General features: G+C 44.7%; 1 protein-coding gene and 1 long non-coding RNA gene across 3 annotated transcripts in view; both read right to left on the bottom strand.

The window, feature by feature from the left end:
• LOC139832447 (uncharacterized) overlaps positions 1 to 23,878 on the bottom strand; it is a 45,185-nt gene extending 21,307 nt beyond the window's left edge. Inside the window, exons 1-3 of the mRNA XM_071822211.1 lie at positions 23,793 to 23,878; positions 23,230 to 23,637; positions 23,028 to 23,061 (exon numbers count right to left, since the gene is read on the bottom strand). Of these exons, the coding sequence (XP_071678312.1) occupies positions 23,028 to 23,061; positions 23,230 to 23,637; positions 23,793 to 23,878 (528 nt within the window). The remainder of the gene's footprint in view (positions 1 to 23,027; positions 23,062 to 23,229; positions 23,638 to 23,792) is intronic.
• Positions 7,045 to 9,742, bottom strand: LOC127307856 (uncharacterized). Of its 2 annotated transcripts, XR_011747016.1 has the most exons (4): positions 9,617 to 9,742; positions 9,534 to 9,559; positions 9,063 to 9,223; positions 7,045 to 8,210 (listed from the first exon to the last, which is right to left on the bottom strand). It is a non-coding gene; the product is annotated as an uncharacterized lncRNA (long non-coding RNA). The 2 variants fall into 2 exon arrangements; XR_007855895.2 differs by having other exon boundaries at positions 9,534 to 9,742.
• Positions 23,879 to 24,282: the final 404 nt, after the last annotated feature.

Raw genomic sequence — 24,282 nt, forward strand, 5'->3', positions numbered from 1 at the left:
ATAATGAGTGCTATGATAGAAAAATTGAATACAATGGCTAGAATCTTGCTTAGACGCCATGATATAAACTGTTGCTCTCAACAGGATGCTAAACATCTTAAATTTCAATGTGGCTTTAGTGAGGAATTTTTAATTAAGAACTATAATCGGAATTGCTATATTCATTATGGGTTCGAAGAGGTAGAACAATTTGTCTTATTTATGGGAGCCTCTGAGATAGAATCCTTCATGGTTGAGAATTATGAAACTTGTGCTATTTGTAAGGACCTTAAAGATTATGTCTCTACTATCCTTAATTCTTGCATAGAATGCTACAGTAGGAATCCTTATATCCTTGATTATAAAGAGAGACACATTAATGCACAAGAATGCACTCACAATTTGCAGGAACCGGTGGAAGAAGAAATTGATGAACCTGAAAGCTCATTGGATGAAAAAGAAGAGGAAATTGATGAACCTGAAAGCTCATTGGATGAAAAAGAAGAGGAGAGCGATGAACAAAAGGAGGAAGAATGGATTAGCTACCCATGCCAACCTTCTAATGAGAGTAACTCTTTATCTCTTACACTATTTGATTGTCCTCCATGCTTACCGGAAGAGGTTGAATGTTATGTTCCTGTGGATTCTCTTGAAATACTACCTATGAGTAAAACTTGTGAAAATAATTATGCTACTGTTATATATGATAATCCATGCTACTTTGATAAATCTTATGATAATGCTTTGTTTGTGCCTGATGTCGAAATGCATGGTACTAAAGAATTTTGCTTAGCAAATGTTTATGATAAATCTCTAGATGATGGTCCTATGTTACTTGATAATATTAATTGTACTACTAATGAAAATGGGATTGGAGAGTTCTTGACTTTATCTATGTGTCCCATATCTTTTGAGATTGATCAACTACCTTGTTATATTATTAATAAAAGTAAGCTTGAAAGTTTTAATTCCACTATTCTTGAGATTGATAAAAATTATGAGTTTGTGGATCATGAAAAGTATGCTGCATGTGATAGTTATATTGTTGAGTTTGTTCATGAAGCTACTGAAAATTATTATGAGAGAGGAAAATATGGTTGTAGAAATTTGCATGGTACTAAAACACCTCTCTATATGCTGAAAATTTTGAAGTTACTCTTGTTTTATCTTCTTATGCTTGTCACTTTGTTCTTCATGAATTTATTTGTGTACAAGATTCCTATGCATAGGAAGTGGGTTAGACTTAAATGTGTTTTGAATTTGCATTTTTATGCTCTCTTTTGCTTCAAATACTATTTCTTGCGAGTGCATCATTAAAACTGCTGAGCCCATCTTAATGGCTATAAAGAAAGAACTTCTTGGGAGATAACCCATGTGTTATTTTGTTACAGTACTTTGTTTTATATTTTTGTCTTGGAAGTTGTTTACTACTGTAGCAACCTCTCCTTATCTAAGTTTTGTGTTTTGTTGTGCCAAGTGAAGCCTCTAATCGAAGGTTGATACTAGATTTGGATTTCTGCGCAGAAACAGATTTCTATCTGTCACGAATCTGGGCTGTTTTCTGTGTAGGTAACTCAGAAAAATATGATAATTTACGTGCGTGTTCCTCAGATATGTACGCAACTTTCATTTGTTTTGAGTTTTCTGATTTGAGCAACGGAAGTATTTATTTAAAATTCGTCTTTACTGGCTGTTCTGTTTTGGCAGATTCTGTCTCTGTTTTTTGCATTGTCTCTTGTGGACTTTAAGCGAGGTTTTCTAGACGTGGAGAGCTGTAGCTAATGTTTTATTGAGTTCTTGCAATGTGCCACTACAGGACCAAGGTGGATTCAAAAATTTTGAGTACTAACCCCTCTAATGAAGTTTATGAGAAGTTTGGTGTGAAGGAAGTTTTCAAGAGTCAAGAGAGGAGGATGATATATGATCAAGAAGAGTGAAAAGTCAAAGCTTGGGGATGCCCCCGTGGTTCATCCCTGCATATTTCGAGAAGAATCAAGCGTCTAAGCTTGGGGATGCCCAAGGCATCCCCTTCTTCATCAACTTATCAGGTCACTTCTATTGAAACTATATTTTTATTCGGTCACATCATATGTGCTTTACTTGGAGCGTCTGTGTGTTTATTTTCGTTTTGTTTGTGTTTGAATAAATTCGCATCCTAGCAATCCTTGTTTGGGAGAGAGACACGCTCCGCTTTCTCATATGAACACTTGTTCTTCGTTTTACTTTTAATGTTCAATGATAAAAGTTGGAAGCTACAATACTTATGGTTATTTGGTTGGAAACAGAAAAATGCCTCATATTGTCTTGGATAATTTGACACTTGGCAATTGTTTTGAGCTCTCAAGTAGATCATGATTAAGTTTTTTTCATGTAGTTTAAACCTATTAGTGGAGAACTACTGTAAAGCTTGTTGAAATTGGTTTGCATAATTGATCTCTCTTAAGGTCTAGATATTTTCTGGTAAAAGTGTTTGAGCAACAAGGAAGACAGTGTAGAGTATTATAATGCTTGCAATATGTTTTTATGTAAGTTTTGCTGTACCGGTTCATACTTGTGTTTGCTTCAAACAACCTTGCTAGCCTAAGCCTTGTATCGAGAGGGATTACTTCTCATGCATCCAAAATCCTTGAGCCAACCACTATGCCATTTGTGTCCACCATACCTACCTACTATGTGGTATTTCCTGCCATTCCAAAGTAAATTGCTTGAGTGCTACCTTTAAACAATTCAAAATTTATCACCTCTGATTTGTGTCAATGTTTCATAGCTCATGAGGAAGTATGTGGTGTTTAGCTTTCAACCTTGTCATTTACTTTTGACGGACTCTCACATGGACTAGTGGCACATCCGCTTATCCAATAATTTTGCAAAAAGAGCTGGCAATGGGATTCCCAGTCCCAAATTAATTAACTTAAATAGACACTCCTCCATGGTATGTGATTGTTGGAAGGCACCCGAAGGATTCGGTTAGCCATGGCTTGTGTAAGCAAAGGTTGGGGGGAGTGTCATCATCATAATAAAAATAAAATAAAAAGGCACTCCTTCATGGTATGAGATTGTTGGCAGGCACCCGAGGATTCGGTTAGCCATGGTTTGTGTAAGAAAGGTTGGAAGGAGTGCCACATAAATATGCAAATAATTCATGGGAGCCGCTCTTGAAAGTCCGGTTGGCGAGGTAGTTAGTGTACCCATTACCATTCGTTGACAACAACAAACACCTCTCAAAATTTTACTTTTTATGCTCTCTATATGTTTTCAAAACCAAAGCTCTAGCACAAATATAGCAATCGATGCTTTCCTCTTTGAAGGACCATTCTTTTACTTTTAATGTTGAGTCAGTTCACCTATTTCTCTCCACCTCAAGAAGCAAACACTTGTGTTAACTGTGCATTGATTCTTACATACTTGCATATTTGCATTCATCATATTACTCTATGTTGACAATATCCATGAGATATACATGTTGAAAGTTGAAAGCAACCGCTGAAACTTATATCCTCCTTTGTGTTGCTTCGATGCCTTTACTATGAACTTATTGCTTTATGAGTTAACTCTTGTGCAAGACTTTTGATGCTTGTCTTGAAAGTACTCTCCATGAAAAGTTTTGCTATATGTTATCTACTTGTTAGCAACTATAGATCATTGCCTTGAGTCACTTCATTCATTTCATATGTATTGTAATAGTATGATCAAGGTTATGTAAGTAGCATGTCACTACAGAAATTATTCTTTTTATCGTTTACCTGCTCGGGACGAGCAGGAACTAAGCTTGGGGATGCTGATACGTCCCCGACGTATCCATAATTTCTGATGTTCCATGCTTGTTTTATGACAATACTTACATGTTTTGCTTGCACTTTATAATGTTTTTATGCGTTTTCCGGAACTAACCTATTAACAAGATGCCACAGTGCCAGTTCCTGTTTTCTGCTGTTTTTGGTTCCAGAAAGGCTGTTCGGGCAATATTCTCGGAATTGGACGAAATCAACGCCAAACCTCCTATTTTTCCCGGAAGCATCCAGAACACCGAAGAAGAGTCGGAGAGGGGCCAGGGGGCCACCACACCACATGGCGGCGCGGGCCAGACCCTGGCCGCGCCGGCCTAGGGTGTGGCGCCCCCAGGTGCCCCCCTGCGCCGCCTCTTCGCCTATAAAAGCCCTTTCGACCTAAAAACACCGTACCAATTGACGAAACTCCAGAAAGACTCCAGGGGCGCCGCCGCCATCGCGAAACTCCAATTCGGGGGACAGAAGTCTCTGTCCCGGCACCCTGCCGGGACGGGGAAGTGCCCCCGGAAGCCATCTCCATCAACGCCATCGCCTCCATCATGCTCCGTGAGTAGTTCCCCCATGGACTACGGGTTCTAGCAGTAGCTATGTCGGTATACTCTCCCCCATGTACTTCAATACAATGGTCTCATGAGCTGCCTTACATGATTGAGATTCATCTGATGTAATCGGTGTTGTGTTTGTTGGGATCCGATGGATGATACATTATGATTAGTCTATCTATAAAGTTTGTGAAGTTATTGTTGCTGCAATCTTGTTATTCTTAATGCTTGTCACTAGGGCCCGAGTGGCATGATCTTAGATTTGAGCTCTATACTTATTGCTTAGATTGTATCTACAAGTTGTATGCACATGTCACTGTCCGGAACCAAAGGCCCCGAAGTGACAGAAATCGGGACAACCGGAGGGGATGGTAGTGATGTGAGGATCACATGTTTTCATGGAGTGTTAATGCTTTGCTCCGGTACTCTATTAAAAGGAGTACCTTAATATCCAGTAGTTTCCCTTGAGGCCCAGCTGCCACCGGCTGGTAGGACAAAAGATGTTGTGCAAGTTTCTCATTGCGAGCACGTACGACTATATACGGAAAACATGCCTACATAATTAATAAGCCTGATGTTCTATCTTAATGCTTTGATTCCTATCAATTGCCCAACTGTAATTTGTTCACCCATCACTTGTCACTTATTGGAGAGTTACCACTAGTGTAGATCGCTGGGAACCCCGGTCCATCTCTCATCATAATATACCTGTTCTACATGTCATTGGAAGTAGTATCAACTATCTTCTGGTGCCATTGCTCTCATATTGTTATTACTGCTGCTGTGTTACTGTTACTACTGCTCTCATATTACTGCTACTTTCACATCACCCCTGTTACTAGTGCTTTTCCAGGTGCAGCTGAATTGACAACTCAGTTGTTAAGGCTTATAAGTATTCTTTACCTCCCCTTGTGTCGAATCAATAAATTTGGGTTATACTACCCTCGAAGACTATCGCGATCCCCTATACTTGTGGGTCATCAAGGATCTCAATGAATTGATATCCTCCATGGTGACCATCTTACCGGCCTCTTCCGAAGCCCCATCTTTCGGCATACTCTTAGGCGGTTAAGCCCGAAATAAGAGCCGAGGCTCTGATACCAATTGAAAGGATCGTATGCCGCACCTAGAGGGGGGGGTGAATAGGTGCTAACCAATTTTTAGTTATTTTTTAATTTAGGCTTGACACAAAGTTAAATTCTCTAGATATGCAACTAAGTGAATTTACCTATATGGCAAGGTTATCAACTAAGCAAGATATAGCTACACAATATATAGGAGATAGAATGGGATAGAGGTAACCGAGAGTGGAGCACGCGATGACACGGAGATGATTCCCGTAGTTCCCTTCCTTTGCAAGAAGGTACGTCTACGTTTGGAGGAGTGTGGTTGCTACGCAAGCCAAACCAACAGCCACGAAGGCTTCACTCAGATCTCCTGTGAGCAACGCCACGAAGGCCTAGCCCACTTCCACTAAGGGATTTCCTCGAGGCGGAAACCGGGCCTTTACAAGGTTCTTGGGGCACACATCCACAACCGAATTGGAGGCTCCCAAATCTGTAACAATACAACAATCAACAACAACACATCAACACAAATCAACTAGGGAACCAAATAGGAACACTAGCATGAGATCCCTCAAACAAATGAGGAGGAAATGAAAATCGCTTCGGTGAGGATGTAGATCGATGGCTTCTCCTTCGAATCTCCAAAGATCAAGAGCTTTGGTTGGGGGAGGAAGGAGATCTTGCAAATCTTGTGTTTCTTGAGGTGGCTCTAATGGTGGTGAAGCTTGGCAGATTTCTTGTGCAATGATTGAGCAACTTGTCCCTTTGGAGAAGAGAGCTATTTATATGATTGGAGCTCTCAGATCTGACCGTTTGGACCATTTCTCGTAAGACCGGAAGTTCCGGCCAGGAGGGCCGGAAGTTCCGACTGGCACCGGAAGTACCGGCCAGGAGGGCCGGAACTTCCGCCAGGGAGATTCCTCATCAGGCAACCTGTCAGAAAAAGATAGGGGCGGAACTAGGGCGGAACTTCCGGTGACCGGAAGTTCCGGCCAAGTTCCGGAAATGCCCGAAAACCTTACAGAACAATACTGAGCCACAATTCCATATTTCCGGAACTTGCCCGGAAGTTGGGCGGAAGTTCCGCTGACCGGAACTTCCGGCCACTCGCGCCGGAACTTCCGGCCAGGGAACAAAAGCAGCAAGGAAAACTGTGCTGACAGGGCTGCTGCAGAACGTACCAGGGCGGAAGTTCCGCCTGCTGGGGCCGGAACTTCCGCCAGAGATAAAAACCCTTCAGATTATCAGAACTGGCAGACCATCTCGCTGAGCAAAAATATATTCCGAACACTTGTACCTGTCTACATCAACACACATAAATATATACCTAGTGTTGACATCAAACACACAAAACCCAAAAGGGCGGGAAATGTTCTTTCAAAGATGCGTCGCTACATGGGTGCTATGGCCTTGCTGCGGAAGTACGGCAACCGGACATGGGTGCTATAAAAGCCTACGTCTCGGAAGGCAGTGAGTACATGAGATGGGTTCCTATTCTCCTAAACAACAAAGACTAATAGATCCTGAATAATGTATCGCTTAAATGCATCAACAAGGAGGAAGCTCAATAAAGTTTACCTCATTTGCGCCACCATGCAGTGTACCATATAGAGCTCCAACAGCACCAGAAAGAGCAATGAACACATCGACACCACTACATAAATATTTCTAATTAGGCACCATTTTACTCCTACTACTTGCGCGGATAATGGAAGACATGATTTATCTTGAAGACATGAAGCTGTAGAGCAGTTCATTTTGTGTTCAGCGTGAAGAATAAAAAAGGACATCTATAACACGGTCAAGTAGGGGATTTGGCTTACAATCTTTTTTATCCCTGCGACACATTCTAAAAGGAAAACATGCATCAATAAAACTTGAACCTTCTAGCAAACACATGTGAGCAAAACTGGTAGAGCTTCCAAGGCAAACCTACAACATTTTATACTAAGCAAAAACTGGCATACAATAATAGACAAATTTAAATAAAATAAAATATTTGTAATAAAGCATCTCATTTAATAAACCCAAAATTCACGTGGATCAAATCAATGCCTAAGTCAACTCGACCCAAATAGTGTCTCCCGATGCTGTCATTTAATAAACCCAAAAATTACGTGGATCAAATCACTGAGTAATTCAACTCGACCCAAATAGTATCTCCAGATGCTCTCATTTAACAAACCCAAAAGTTACGGGGATCAATGAGTAAGTCAACTCGACCCAAATAGGATCTCCGGATGCTAAAATCAACTCGACCCATAAATCACGCTATGGTAATGGTGATTATGTAATTACTTAATTTAAGATAATTGTGCACACATAAAAATGGTATCCGGAGATCCCGCAGAATCATGTCTTTTCTTTTTCTCTCGCACTATTCAGAAAAAAAGGCATGTGAAATATTTCTGGTGGGATTAGTCCCTAATTTCCAGCGCATTTAAACCCGGAGAAACAAGGCCTGATCGAACAATTAATAAGCACGGATCAGGGAAGGAGCACATATCCATTTAGGTAAAAGAAGCAAATAAGGAAACCGAAGACACGCCTGCAATTGAATTAATTTGATTTCCATCAGACCCGCAAAATATTCCCTACCATAAATAAAATATCTTTGTAAAATCACGCTTCAGTAGGTAATAAATCATCTCCCCTAATTACCGGTTTGATACCATCCCGCTATTGTAATGGTAATTAAAACATTTACCAAAATTGTGATAAGGAAGCAGACATATAAAAGGTACCCTCAAGCACCGCCGGGGAGAGATCTCATCTATCCAGATTTTAACCTGCCCATTCTTCAAACAAGTTTCAAGGGACATCAAAAGTCGAACCTGCAGAGAAGTTCATCTCGTTCAAGGTATGTAATCTAATCTCTATAATACAAGCTCATGCACCATCACCCTCTCTCCATTCATTTGTGCTGCTGTAAACCAAATATACACCAGGTAAAATGAATCCTAGCCCCATGTAATGTCTTTCATGGTATAAATCTGTTCATTAGCCATCTACTGGATTAGAAATGGTCTAAATCTGTTCTTTAACTTAGGTGAAATTTAGATGCCTGATTAGCTGTATTATCCCTTGTTTGATTCGAAATTCCAAGACAGGCATTTGGTTCAAAGCCAAACTGGACTATATTGCTGCATCTTGACTAGGGTAAACTTAAAAATTAGAGCTTGCTATAATTGAGATGCAGCAATTATCGTAATTTAATTGCTGAATTAGAGAATATGAGGCACTATTGTTTGTTGCTGCTCTTGTTTGAGAGAGAGATGAGAGAGCTTGCTACTGCTGCTTTACCATTACTACGAGTAGCATATTAGAAGGCAATGGTAAATACATCAGTAGAACAATATGTCTTTGGCAACAAAATATTATGATATATTAAAATTATGGATACAACTGCAACTATTTCTACTCTGATACGTACGCATAAATCAGTAGGTCGTATGCTGTTTCTACTCTCTTCCATGTTCAGTTTATTGTTATATGCATGTATGCAATTCATCTGCCACTAACTTTCTAATTTTTAACTCTATGACTACCATGCATAGATGAGCTCAACCGATGTTGAGATGGGAGAGATTCAGGTAACTGATATGAAAAAGAGTAAAACGGCATCCATCGCAGAAAGAAGTGTGCATGCACATCTTGAATTACACCGAGAGGGACAAAGGGTGTACCTGCCAGCTTTGTTGCTCACTTGAGTTACTCGATCTAGATTGTGTGTCGAGTAATGCCTTCACAATTTCATGTGATGCTGGTCCAAATTCCATTTTGCCAAGTTATGTGCTCTCTGGATGAATTTTCTCTATGGAATACTCCTTCCGTAATAGCCAATACCCTGAAATTTTTTCGTAGAAAATCTCTAAAATATTTTCCTTAGGTATTAATGAAAGACTAAGCGTCCATAGGTGTGGAGAATCACTAATACGAGGTGATGTGATGTTTGTTCACTATTACATGATGCGGTGTTGTAATTACATTGCTTATGTTTTTAGTTAATCTCTACTACTTAAAATTTAGCTATACAAAATGTCTTATATTATTGGACAGGTTTCAACAAAATGATGAGATATTTCAACAAAATGTCTTATATAATTGGACATGTTTCAATTATACAGCTGCGCAAATAGGCCAAAGACAACTATCACCTTTGATTCCACCTTAGCTGGTTGGCCTTTGTCTAACCAAAAACTGAAAGGGTCATTATCTGATTCCACCAAAACCGGTTGACCTTTTCTCAACAGCTATTCCCTTGACCCAAGACTTTAAATCCGTAAATTGGTGGACTGATCCGAGAATCCACCTACTTATCTGACCATTAACTCCTCCAGCTGCTCAAGAATAATACACCCCTGCGCCTAAAACAAAACAAGTACAACAAGAGTTCAGAACCATGTAAGCCATGAAAAAATAACTGGTCGAATACACCCATGTGCATGTTAAAACATTGTGTTTAAATTTGATAACACGCATAAACAAAGTAGCATAATTTAATTGTCATGGCTAGCAAATTTGGATAACACGCATAAATAAATGTAATATCTACTAATGAAAGGCAAAAGGTGAAATTTCAAATTTTGGCAAAGTACGAAAAGTGGAGTGGCATAGGCATAACCTATGACACAAATAAAATAAAATGTGATGAGCTATCCATCGGTTACAAGATGCACGAATTTTATATGTGATGAGCTATTCTAACTTCAGATAAAAAATAGTCATAAAACAGTACTAATGATGCGTCGTGGAATATTGAACTCTTCCTAGATTGTATAGCAGATTAAGAGCACCAAATGCATAATCTTCTAGCTGTTTGCTGAGGTAATGAGGTTGAATAAATACATTTTGGTTCTCATTTCAATGTGTTGGCATAGTAACTCATTATACAATAATAAAACATTATATGCGACTTACAGATGCTGATTGGCAACAATTTAAAATATAGTGATTATGTTTCGGCAAAGTAAAATCAAGTAAGATTGGCTTGTGCAGTCAAGATTTCTATCGAGAAATTGCTTCCAGGAAAAAATATAGGTGGTTACTACATCGCGAAAAATGACTATAGAAATTGCTTCCGGGAAAAAATATAGGTGGTTACTACATCGCGAAAAATTACTACAAATTATTTAACGCGATAAATTAGAATCACCACGAAAGAAATGTACTCCCGTGAAAAACTACCGATAGATAATTAAATTACTATAGAATATTTTGCACCAGGAATTTGTACGAAAAATCACTATTGAAAACTTTAAAAAAATTATGTCAAAAAGTAAATAAGAAAGTCGAGCTCCAAAATGTTGTGGAGCGAGCAAGCGCATCCCACCTTTATATATAGTACTTACCGTGGTGTTCAAGATTTCTATCGACAATTTGCTTTGAAAAAGATATAGGCGTTTAACGTCTCGAGAAAAAAAACTGCTAAATAGTTAATGTAAATTTACCACTCAAGAAAGCAAGCACATCCCACCTTTATATATAGTACTTACCGTGGTGTTCAAGATTTCTATCGACAATTTGCTTTGAAAAAGATATAGGTGTTTAAAACCAGAGCCCTATCCTTTGTCCAGCCGAACTCTATAATCTCACAGCTCAACTTCATTACTGCCTCGAACAAAGCGCCAGGGCTACAGCCCGTCATGTCAGCCTGCACCGGAATGATAGGTTTCACACTAGACAACGCATCCATAAAGATACATAAAAGCAACAGGCGGTTACAATGTGGCTGTTGACTTTAATTGGAAAATTGGTATATGGTTTAATGGGATCGGTGGGACAGGATCCATGAGTAGGGCACTCTTCTTAATCTTGACAAACCAAACCTAATCGCGCCCCCTTGAAGCTTGAGCAATGGATCACTCACAGCAACGTAAACTGCAGAACAGTACAGTACAATGCGACAACATGCTACCCCTCTGATGAAACAATCGATCACTAATTGGAAACCCTTGTAAAAAATTGAACACAAGGTTTGCACTATAGCGCATACTTGGATCCTCCCACTGGTAGAAAAACAGGCTTCCGGTGAGCCCCATAAGTCGTGAAGCTATAGGAACCGCGACTAATGTGACCTTTAGTCGCGGTTCGGGAGGCGAACCGCGACCAAAGGCCTGGGCCCAGGGCGCTCGGTGGCCAGCTGGTGCACGTGGGGGTCTTTAGTCGCGGTTGTCTGGCCAACCGCGACTAAAGGTGCCCGAAGGCCTTTAGTCGCGGTTGGCCAGGCCAACCGGGACTAAAGCCCCTCCCCTATATATACCCATCCAGCAGCCAACACTTAGCCATTTGGAGCCATTCTCTTCACAAACTTCACAAGTGGGTGTTAGGTTTGCTTTTGGTTCCTCTTATGCACATAAGGTGTTTGATGAAATGCCCCAAGAGCATGAGACAAACATGATATGAAGTGTTGGAGCCACACTTGAGCTTTCTCATTTATTTTTTCCTCCTCGATCGCGGTTAGCAACTTGAACCTTTGATGTGTCATTGATAAAATATGCATGTGTGTAGTTCATTGTTTAATTTATATTGTTTGTAGCTAGTTAGTTTAACAAATGCATGATGGTTAATTATATATTTTATATTATAATAATGCAGATGAATCGACAATGGATGTACGGTAACCGACTCTCCGGCGAGTTCAGTACGGGTTTGAAAGATTTCCTCGTAGTGGCTAATGCGAACAAGCAGGGGGGTTTTGTTATCTGTCCATGTGTTAACTGTAAGAATCAGAAGGGTTACTCTTCCTCAAAAGATGTTCACATGCACCTGCTTCGGCACGGTTTCATGCCAAGCTATAATTGTTGGACCAAGCATGGAGAAAGAGGGGTTATAATGGAAGAAGATGAAGAAGGGGATGATTTCATCGATGAAAGCTATCTTGCTCATTTCGGTGATACTTTCATGGAGGATGCTGAAGGTGAAGGGGAAGGTGAAGGGGAAGGTGAAGAAGAGGCACGTGATGATCCCGTTGATGATCTTGGTCGGACCATTGCTGATGCACGGAGACGCTGCGAAACTGAAAAAGAGAGGGAGAATTTGGATCGCATGTTAGAGGATCACAGGAAGGCGCTGTACCCCGGATGCGATGATGGTCTGAAAAAGCTGGGCTGCACACTGGATTTGCTGAAATGGAAGGCACAGGCAGGTGTAGCTGACTCGGCATTTGAAAACTTGCTGAAAATGTTGAAGAATATGTTTCCAAAGAATAACGAGTTGCCCGCCAGTACGTACGAAGCAAAGAAGGTTGTCTGCCCTCTAGGTTTAGAGGTTCTGAAGATACATGCATGCATCAACGACTGCATCCTCTACCGCGGTGAATACGAGAATTTGAATGAATGCCCGGTATGCACTGCATTGCGTTATAAGATCGAGGCGATGACCCTGGTGACGATGTTGAGGGCGAGAAACCCGGGAAGAGGGTTCCCGCCAAGGTGATGTGGTATGCTCCTATAATACCACGGTTGAAACGTCTGTTCAGGAACAAAGAGCATGCCAAGTTGTTGCGATGGCACAAGGAGGACCGTAAGTCGGACGGGGAGTTGAGACACCCCGCAGATGGAACGCAATGGAGAAAGATCGACAGAGAGTTCAAAGATTTTGCAGCTGACGCAAGGAACATAAGATTTGGTCTAAGTACGGATGGCATGAATCCTTTTGGCGAGCAGAGCTCCAGCCATAGTACCTGGCCCGTGACTCTATGCATCTACAACCTTCCTCCTTGGTTGTGCATGAAGCGGAAGTTCATTATGATGCCAGTGCTCATCCAAGGTCCGAAGCAACCCGGCAACGATATCGATGTGTACCTAAGGCCATTAGTTGATGAACTTTTACAGCTGTGGGGCAGACCTGGTGTCCGTGTGTGGGATGAGCACAAAGAAGAGGAATTTGACCTACGAGCGTTACTTTTCGTAACCATCAACGATTGGCCTGCTCTTAGTAACCTTTCGGGACTGTCAAATAAGGGATACAATGCATGCACGCACTGCTTACATGAGACTGAAAGTGTACATTTGCCAAATTGTAAGAAGAACGTGTACCTTGGGCATCGTCGATTTCTTCCGAAAGGTCATCCGAAGAAAGAAAGGCAAGCATTACAACGGCAAGGCAGATCACCGGCCGAAGCCTGCGGAACACACTGGTGCTGAGGTATTTGATATGGTCAAGGATTTGAAAGTCATCTTTGGAAAGGGTCCTGGCGGACAATCAGTTCCGAAGGGAGCTGACGGGCACGTAGCCATGTGGAAGAAGAAATCTATATTCTAGGAGCTAGAATATTGGAAAGTCCTAGAAGTCCGCTCTGCAATCGACGTGATGCACGTTACGAAGAATATTTGCGTGAACATCCTAAGCTTCTTGGGCGTGTATGGGAAGTCAAATGATACAAAGGAAGCACGGCAGGACCAGCAAAGTTTGAAAGACCATGATGACCGGCATCCGGAACGGTGTGAAGGTCGTGCCGCCTACGCTACGACCAAAGAAGAGAAGGTCATCTTTTTTGAATGCCTGAGCAGTATGAAGGTCCCGTCAGGATTCTCGTCCAATATAAAGGGAATAATAAACATGGCGGAGAAAAAGTTCCAAAACCTGAAGTCTCACGACTGCCACGTGATTATGACGCAATTGCTTCCGATTGCTTTGAGGGGGCTCCTGCCGGAAAATGTTCGAGTAGCCATTGTGAAGCTATGTGCATTCCTCAATGCAATCTCTCAGAAGGTAATCACTCCAGAAGTTCTACCACGGTTACAGAACGATGTGATCCAATGTCTTGTCAGTTTCGAGTTGGTGTTCCCGCCATCCTTCTTCAATATTATGACGCACCTCCTGGTTCACCTAGTCGATGAGATTTCCATTCTCGGTCCTGTATTTCTACACAATATGTTCCCCTTCGAGAGGTTCATGGGAATATTAAAGAAATATGTTCGTAACCGTGCTAGGCCAGAAGGAAGCATCGCCAAGGGCTATGGAAATGAGGAGGTAATTGAGTTTTGTGTTGACTTTGTTCCTGACCTTAAGCCAATTGGTCTTCCTCAATCGCGGCACGAGGGGAGACTAAGTGGAAAAGGCACGATCGAAAGGAAATCAACGATATGTATGGACGGCCATTCTCTGACTGAAGCACACCACACAGTTCTGACCAAGTCCAGCTTGGTGGCTCCGTACTTTGAGAAACACAAGAATATTTTACGCTCGGACAACCCTGGGAAGCCTGAATCCTGGATTAGGAAGGCCCACATGGAGACTTTCGGCAGTTGGTTGAGAAAACATTTAATGAGTGACGATCATGTTGTAGATCAGCTGTACATGTTGTCCAAGACACCATCTTCGACTATAACGACTTTCCAAGGGTACGAGATAAATGGGAATACATTTTACACGATCGCCCAAGAAAAAAAGAGCACCAACCAAAACAGTGGTGTCCGCTTTGATGCAGCAACCGAGAATGGGCAAAAGGTCACATATTATGGTTACATAGAGGAGATATGGGAACTTGACTATGGACCCTCCTTTAGGGTCCCTTTGTTCCGGTGCAAATGGTTCAAGCTAACAGGAGGTGGGGTAAAGGTGGACCAGCAATACGGAATGACAATGGTGGATTTCAACAATCTTGGTTACCTTGACGAACCATTCGTCCTAGCGAAAGATGTCGCTCAGGTTTTCTATGTGAAGGACATGAGTAGCAAACCGAGGAAACGGAAAGATAAGAAAACGATCAATACATCATGCGATGATCCAAAGCGCCACATTGTTCTTTCAAGGAAAAGAAACATTCGTGGGAGTGGAGGACAAGACAGACATGTCAGAAGACTATAATATGTTTGCTGAAATTCCGCCCTTCAAAGTGAACACCGACCCAAGCATTAAGTTAAATGATGAGGATGCTCCATGGATACGGCACAATCGTAAGCAAGCAGGGACACAAGGGAAGAAATGATGTGTAATAATTTATTGTACCAAACTTTGTTGAATGAATCATGTGAATTATATTACCCGTGATGTGTTTGGTGTCCATTTTCGAATGATTCAATTGACTCGAGATAGCACTGATGATACATGAAATTTGGAGTGATTCAGTCATACTCCTGCATACAGGAAATTTGGAGTGACTAAGTCATACTCCTGCATACATGAAATTTGGAGTGACTAAGTCATACTCCTGCATACAGGAAATTTGGAGTGACTAAGTCATACTCCTGCATACATGAAATTTGGAGTGATTTAGTCATACTCCTGCCTAGGCGTATAATATGCATACTCGTAGTCTTCATAGCCGCCGCCGTTGTACTTGTAGTCGTCGCCTTCTAAGTTGCCGGCGTCGTCGTCGCTACTGTCGTCGCTGTCGTCGGGCGGCGCTCGTGGCTCGAACTGAGGGTAGCGCAGGCGGGGGATATCGCCGGCCGTGATGTAGTCCATGACGCTCTGCAGAGTCCGGCCGTACCACCATAGCCGACGGCCGGCCTCGTGGAAGTTTCCAGGAGGCAGACCGTCCTCCTCATACCTGGCGAGCGCCCTCTCACGCCGATTGATGAAGAAGGCGTCCCAAGTATGCTGGTTATCGGGATGCCAGCGGGGATTCATCCGCTGCTCCGGCGTGAGGTCGAGGTAGTAGTGGTTCGTGATGGCCGCCCGGCGCGCAGTACCCTGAGGGACGGGAGGGATCGGCACGCCGCCGGTGCTTAGGCTCCAGCCGGCGGGGACACGGTAGCCCGGTGGGCAAGGGTAGTTCGAGGCGTAAAGCTCCTCCACCTGCTGGTAGGTTAGAGTGGGTGCGGTGGAAGCCATGAGAGAGTGATGAGAGATTGTAGAGATGTGATAATGCTGGCCAAGCCGGGCTACATATATGTAGTGACAAATGGCGGGAAAAATGGGAGCGGGAAGATAGGAGGCGGGAAGAAAGTGGCGGGAAGAAAGAGGCGGGAAGAAATTGGCGGGAAGAAATTGGCGGGAAGAAAGAGGCGGGAAGACAGGGAAGAAATGGCGGGAAGACGAGGCGGGAAGAGGGGGTCGGCGGAAAGACAGAGGCGGGAAGAGGGGGCCAACGAGAAGACAGAGGCGGCCGGGAAGAAATTTTGAATTGAATTAGTTTTATTTTTATGAATTTTTTGATAATTTGTATTTTTAAAATTTTGAATTGAATTAGTTTTATTTTTCTAAATTTTTTGATATATTATTTGTATTTTTAAGATTTTGAATTGAATTATTTTTATTTTTATGAATTTATTGATATATTATTTGTATTTTTAAGATTTTGAATTGAATTAGTTTTATTTTTCTGAATTTTTTGATGTATTATTTGTATTTTTAAAATTTTGAATTGAATTAGTTTTATTTTTCTGAATTTTTTGATATATTATATGTATTTTAAACATTTTGAAATGAATTAGTTTTATTTTTCTTAATTTTTTGATATATAATTTGTATTTTTAATATTTTGAAATGAATTAGTTTTATTTTTCTGAATTTTTTGATATATTATTTGTATTTTTAAAGTTTTGAGTTTAATTAGTTTTATTTTTCACATTTAGAAAACGAAATAATTTCGAAAAAGGCCTTTAGTCGCGGTGGGCCAGGCCAACCGCGACTAAAGGTCTTTTTTCCGCGGGAACCTCAAATGGGGCGAAAAAAGGCTTTAGTCGCGGTGGGGGTCACAAACCGCGACTAAAGGCTACCCTTTAGTCGCGGTTGGTGACCCCAACCGCGACTAAAGCCCTCTCACTATAAATATCGCGCGGCCGAACGGCCGCGCCAGTTCTTCTTCCTCCGCCCGTTCGTGTACTGTGAGAGATCGACTTCCTCTGCCGCCTCTCGACGACGCCGCCGACGCCTCCTCTGCCGCCTCGACGACGCCGCCGACGCCTCCTCGACGACGCCCCTGCACGCCGCCGCGCGCCATCGACCGCCGCCACCTGCCCCCGTACATCGTCGACTACGTCCGCGCGCGCCGAACATCGTCGTTCGCCGCACACCACCGCGCGCCGCCGCACACCCCTCCACCGCCGCCGCACACCTCCGCGCGCCGCCGCGCGCCCACACCCTACCGTCCGCCGGCGCCGCCCACCCTAACCGCCGCCGCACACCTCCGCCGCACGCCCACACCCGAACCGCGCGCGCGCCGCGGGAGAGAGAGAGGGCGGGGCGCGCCACAGGCGCCTGCCTCTCTCGTTTTTTTTTTGTTTTTTTTGTTTTTTTAACTTAACAATTAAAATAACTCTAAAAACTCTAAAAATATAATTACTTAACAAATAACTCTAAAAATTAACTTAACAATTAATTAACTTAACAAATAACTCTAAAAATTCTAAAAATATAATTACTTTGTAAGGAATAGCTTAAAGACACGTAATTATAATTACTCGCGCGCCCGTACGTCTCCGCGCGCCGCGAACCCGTACGTCTCCGCGCGCTGCGAACGGCGCCTCTCCGGCCGCCTCAATCTCCGCCGCCGCCGCCGCCCTCGAAGACCTCGCTGCCCCCCGGCCCCGTACGTCTCCGCGCGCCGCGAACGCCTCTCCGGCCGCCTCAATCTCCGTCGCCGTCGTCTTCTACGTCGTCGCCCTCGCCCGAGAGCGCCGCCACTGCCGCCCCCCCTTTCGCCAGCGCCCTTTCGCCACCGACCCCGCGTGTATATGGAGGGGGCGGCGAGGCCCTCGCCGCCCCCTCCGTATACGCGTGGGGTTTTTTTTGTTTTTTTACGAGAGAGAGGATCGGCACCGCCACCTCCACTGCCACCGCCCTTTCGCCACCGCCACCGGTCTCTCGGTCACGCGGTCACTGCGAGGCGAGGTCGATCGTCCGCATATACACATCTAATACGCGTCACCGCCACCGCCACCGCCCTTTCGCCACCGCCCTTTCGCCACCGCCACCGGTCTCTCGGTCACGCGGTCACTGCGTCCCCCCTCTCGCCTCCCTCGTCGCCCTCTCTGTTTATATGTAGAAGAGATGTGATAATGCATATACACAATTAATTTGTTTTTACTACATGTTTTTAGGACTGACATATGGCGGACGATAGAGCTGACCCGATTCTGGACAACTATGATCCGGACCTTGAAGAACATATGTGCGCCATCATAAAAGGCGATATTCTATATGTGCCGACCGGACAAGAAGAAGATGATATCTCTTCTTATCTGAACCTTGAGGGTGAAGATGAAGGGCGCCGTCAGCAAGATGATGCCGAAGAAAAGTCGATAAACGACGATCTTCAATTGGAAGTAGCAACCACCTCCGGCGCCGAGGTATATATATACATTGAGCCTCTGGTGATACAAACTAACTGATTTGAATAAATATGTGTGTACTAACGCGCGCGACTCTCTTTCTTATTTTAGCCATCGGCCGGATCGTCGAAAAAATCGAGTACGTCGTCAAAGCGTGGCGCAACCAAGACGATGAAACCAGGAGAAACATGCACCATCGAGGTTGTCGAGGAAGAACCGGCAGGCCGCTGGAGCCCAGCAAGAACGCCACCAAGTTTATCAGCCAATGCAGAGCCGTTGTTAGAGACAACGTCTCGATCACCGTCCAGGAGTGGAATGAGCCAAAGAAGGCACGTCTTGGTTTCACTTTTGTCGATAAGAGAACAAAAAAAGATTGCTTCAACAAGCTTATGGAACATTTCGTTCTACCTCCGAAATACCGCAAATACGATGAGAAGGGTAACAAGATTCAGGAAAACAAGGAGAGGTGCAAGCTAGTCAAACAGTTCGCTCTTTCTAAGATGTCCAACGCATTCCGGAAATACAAGCAAAATCTAGCCCATGACTTTGTCAAGCAGGGCAAGACTCCGGATTTCAAAGGACAATATGAGAAACTGCAACATGATTGGCCAGAATTTGTGAAGCAAAAGAAATCGGAGCAGTTCCTTGAAATATCGAAAAAATAAGGATAATGCGGCCAAGAAGGAGTACAATCATATTATGGGCCAGGAGGGTATCGCTTTTGGCAGCCTAGGTGGGAGAAGATGGAGAACGAGCTGAGGGCGCGAGGAATCCGTCCAGGTACGGAGGGATGGGACCCAAGGGCCAAAAGCTGGTGGTACGGGCATGGGGGATCGCTGAACCCGGAGACAGGGGAGTGTGTTTATCAGGGCAAAATAATTAAACCCACCCAAAAGCTTATTGAGGCAATGAGGGATGCTCAAGAGGGGAGGATCAAGTTCAACAGAGAGAACGACGCCCTGACAAAAGCCCTCGGGAATCCTGAACACGGAGGACGTGTACGAGGCATGGGGCCCATTCCGTGGAAAGTAGGGTTCCCCCAGAACGATGACCCGTACGGTTACAGAAGCCGTAAGAGAAAGATGGATCGGGATGCAGATGTTGTGGCGCAGTTGGTATCAGAAATGGATGTGATGAAGAAAACTGTGAGTGTACTAGTAGCCGAAAGAGATGCAGCTCGGGCGCAGCAAGAAGATCATCCAATGGATCTCGGAAGCCAGCAGCAGAGAAGAAGCAGCGTGGCTTCCACGGAGGCCTCACCGGCTGGTGCACCGACGATCGAAATTACTGCACCGGAGCCTCTGGTGGTCGAAATTACTGCACCGGAGCCTCCTCGCTACCCCGTGGACGATATAAAGGAGATGAAAGCATGTCATCTGTATTATCCTATCGGGAACATGTCCCTGAAGGTAGCCATCGGCAGTGCTTTACCACCTGGAGGCACTCCACCACAACAACCCCATTCAAGATGGCTATGCTCGTGTCACGGTGGAGGAGATAGTCCAAGGGTTTGAGGACCTGGACATTGACATTGCTACACCTGAAGGGGCGAAAAGACTTGGAGATGTCAAGCGCCAGTTCATTCTATGGCAGAAGAAGTTTATCAAGTTTCCAGACGAGGCGCCAATAAGTCCACCCCCCTACGGTGGTGGTGGTGGCGGCGGTGGCGGTGGTGGTGGTGGTGCTTCACCTACACCTCCTTCACGTCAGTCGACGCCGCCCCCCAATTCACCTCCGGCGGGTAAGCAGCCGCCGCCCCCTAGTCCGCCCCGGGCGGGTAAGCAGACGCCGCCCCCCAATCCACCTCCGGCGAAGAAGCAGAAGCAGCAGTCCTGGATTATTAACCCGGACCCTTACGTACCTAAGAAAACAAAGGTACCGGAGCCATCACTGAAGCCTCTCCCCACGAGGCCTTGGGAACGTAGTGCCGAGGAAGTCGACGCACACGCGGCTGCTGATTTAGAGAAATGGAAGGCGGCCTGCAAGAAGAAAAGAGATCCCGAGCCCAAGCCAGTATTTTCTGATGAGCAAAAGATGTGGGCTAAGTCATTTTTGAACGCACCGTCCCAAGCTGCGAAGAATCTGCCTGATGACTATGCACGTGAACTAAAGAATCAGGCACGCATATTCAAGGAGAAGAATGAGGAGGCCGATAAAGCGGAATTACAAAGTGCACAAAGCGGGAAACGAGTTGTTGCCCAGCTCGGGGAACAAAGTAAACAATCGATTGCCCCGCTTATAGTGACAGCCGCCGGTCCGGATGCCCCCGAAATCATAGAAGCTGCGGCAACACAGGGATTGACTGTAACGAGTGCCAGAGAACAAGCGGCCAACTTAGGTATTACTCTTCGTGAACTGTTAGGCCTTGATGAGGCGCCAGTGAAGGAGGTAGTACTTACATATGTAAAGAATGGGCCTCTCGTCGAGCCTGCGCAGGAAGAGGATCTACCTCCACAAATGAAAGGTCTGCTGAACTGGTACAAGGGTTACATAAAACATAAAAACGCCAAAGATTATATTTATGCGGAAGTTGGATATGAGCATCACTTCAAACAATACTGTGTACAAATTCATCTGAGTGAATTGTTCCAGCTTTTCAATCTGCGCGAGCTCGACAAATCTATCATCAGTTGCTACGTTCTGTAAGTGATTTATTTCTACCCCATCTCGTTCATATTGCCAGCTCTATATATATATATATATATATATATATATATATATATATATATATATGTCCTAACTATATTGTTGTGTCCGCTATTATACATGCAGATTGAAGATTAAGGAATGCAGAGTAAGGAGCATCCATGATGTTGGGTTCATTGACCCACATATCGTTAATGGATATACGTTAAAGCATCACCCCGCCGACGTGGAGAAAGACCTGTGGCGGTTTCTTGATAAGCAGGAACTCAAAAGTGATATTCTATTTCCTTACCATTTTGGGTGAGTGTTTATGTCTTGAGCACATTCTCTTTTGTTTACTCCATGCATGGTATGTGGCCGGCTAATCGATGAGTTATGCATGACGATCGTGCATGTATCGTGTCCGCAGGTTCCACTGGATTCTGCTAGTAATTAAAGTTGACAAATCAGAATGTATCGTCCACGACTCTCTGGATATGGATAAGGCGGAGTGGGCCGACATGAGACAAATGATTCAAAAGTAATTGTTTTCATTCATTTGCGCTCTATATCGATCGGCCTATTTCGTTCATTTCCTAATTAAGCTTCAAGTAATTAACTAATAACTCTCTTGTTCATTTAATTTTCTTTGCCTCGTAGGGTTTGGAGACGGTTCGCAGATACAAAGGTCGGTGAATTCAAGAAAGAGCTAAATTTCATGCGGTCAAAGGCTAAGAATGGTAGCGATATGCAGCCACCGGGAACTAATCTGTGTGGATACTATGTCTGTGAGATGATCCGGAGATACACCTCTGAGCGCGTTCCGAGTGATCTCAATGCTCAGAGGAATCACCTCCGGTCGATGCTTAGTCCAGAAGCTCGCTTCCGACCACTTCAAGAGGAACTAGCTGGATGGTTCAGGAGGGAAGTCCTCCATCCTAAAGGAGAACACCATTGCGACGACGTAGAACTATACATGCATTAAATTATGTATGGAAACTTGTTCAAACTTGTATATGGTCATCCGATGATATTGAATATATGTTGTATATTCCTCTTGAATTCTTTTTGGTTCTAATTTCAAATTTGTTTGAAATTGTACATTCATATGCATGTATATATGTAGTACCGTAGAATATGTGAAACTCCTTCAAAATTACAATAAAGCACAAAAGAAATAAAACAATATACAAATTAAACAGAAAATATGTTTAGGGGGGGGGGGGGGCAGGTTGAGGGGGGGCCGAAAACCCTAAACCTGCGGCGGCCTTTAGTCGCAGTTGGCCAGAAGAACCGCGACTAAAGGTCCTCCGCCCGGACGGCCGCCTGGCGCCCACGTGGACGGGCCTTTAGTCGCGGTTCGTAAGGAACCGCGACTAAAGGGGGGGGCCTTTAGTCGCGCTACTTTGGTCGCGGTTGCGCAACCGCGACTAATGGCAGTTGCGAACCGCGACCAAAGGCCCTTTTTCCACCAGTGTCCCCTCTACCTAACACGCACTTAATTTGGCTGCTACAAACAACCCACAACCATTTGCAACCATCGAAGAAGGTGAATTGCTGGAGAAGCTAAGTGTTGCCCCTGGAAGCTGGAGCATGCAATGCAACGGTAGCGACAGCGCCAACCAGAACGGGGAGTACAGCACAATCCCACAGGACCACAACATGCTACGCCTCTGACCGAAAGGATGGTCAGAAATTCACAACATCCTACGCCTCTGACTGAAAGGATGATCACAAATTGACAACACCTAAGTTGAAGAACACACATGGGTCTGAATAGAGAGAAGACACACGGGGGCTAACCTTGAGAAAATCCGTGAGCGAACGGACCTGCCATGCTGCGGCATTCCTGACCTTGGCAACCTTGTCGGGCTCCAGTCCCGCCTCGCCCCCCAGCACCTGAAGGATGAGTCTGAATGCGACCTTCTTCCGCTCCAGCGCCTCGATCTCCTCCCCATCAAACCTCTGCACCACCTCCCCGATCCCCCCGTTCTCCTCTCCCGCGGCGTCCTCTCCCTTCCCCTTGGCCTTGGGCGGCGCCTCGTCGGTGCCCGCGAACTCGAGGAGCAGCCGCTGGGCGACGGGCGCGGCGTCGGCAGGGAGGAGCGGAGGGGGGGGTGGAGGCCGCGGCGGCGAGGAAAGGCGCGGGCGAGCGGCGCGGAGGCGGGGTCCGCGACATCGAGCGCGGCGAGGAGCGCGCCTGAGAGGGCGGAGGAGAGGACGGGGGAGGGCGGCGCGGAGACGAGGAGCGGGAGGAGCTTGGAGAGGAAGGGCGCGGGGCGGCAGCGCGAGCCAAGCCGGGGGGCGGCGGCGGCAGGGCGAGTGAAACTGGCGGCCGACATGGAGAGCAGTGAGAAAAAGGGATGGACGGGGAAGAGTTGAGAGGTGGGAGAATAAGGGGAATTTTATTGCCCTCAATTACAGTACTTTGCAATAGATTTTTTGCCCCTCTTTACTTGACGCTTTAACAATTTGCCCTTTTTAAGAAAAAATTATTTGAAGATCAGGCTAAGATTCCTGGACCAATATACCCCGATCTAAATGTTCTTGTAATTCGTCCTCTTTTGCTCAGCCATGGCGGCGCCGCCAATGTCAGAACTTGTCTCAGGCCCTCCGGCCATTGTGGAGCCGCGCTTCGGCGACGCCGACGACATGTAGTGCAACTCCTCCACGCGACGCGACACGACAACACATCCGTAACAAGCACTTGTGCAGGAAGAGCACACTGCCGCCGCCACCGTCCCGCGTGGCGCCGCCTTCCCCAACCTTCGCGAACTCGTCCGCGGCTGCGCGCGATAGAACAGAAGGTGGTCAGGAGGAGAGTAGGGAGTCACGCTCATTACCAGTGCGTAGGTCACTTCTAATTTAATTCGTAAAAAAATATCACTTCTAATTTTTGGTGGGTGCTCTTGGGCATGTGAGGGGCAAATATACTGCTAGAAATAGTGTGGTTGGACTTTTAAGTGTATTTTAACCGTGGGAGATAATTGTATTTTTTTCATTCCATATGCATGCTTGTATGACTTTATTTAATTTTTCTATTTCATATATATTTTCT

This window comes from Lolium perenne, chromosome 6 (genome assembly GCF_019359855.2).
Source record: "Lolium perenne isolate Kyuss_39 chromosome 6, Kyuss_2.0, whole genome shotgun sequence".
Taxonomy (NCBI): Eukaryota; Viridiplantae; Streptophyta; class Magnoliopsida; order Poales; family Poaceae; genus Lolium; species Lolium perenne.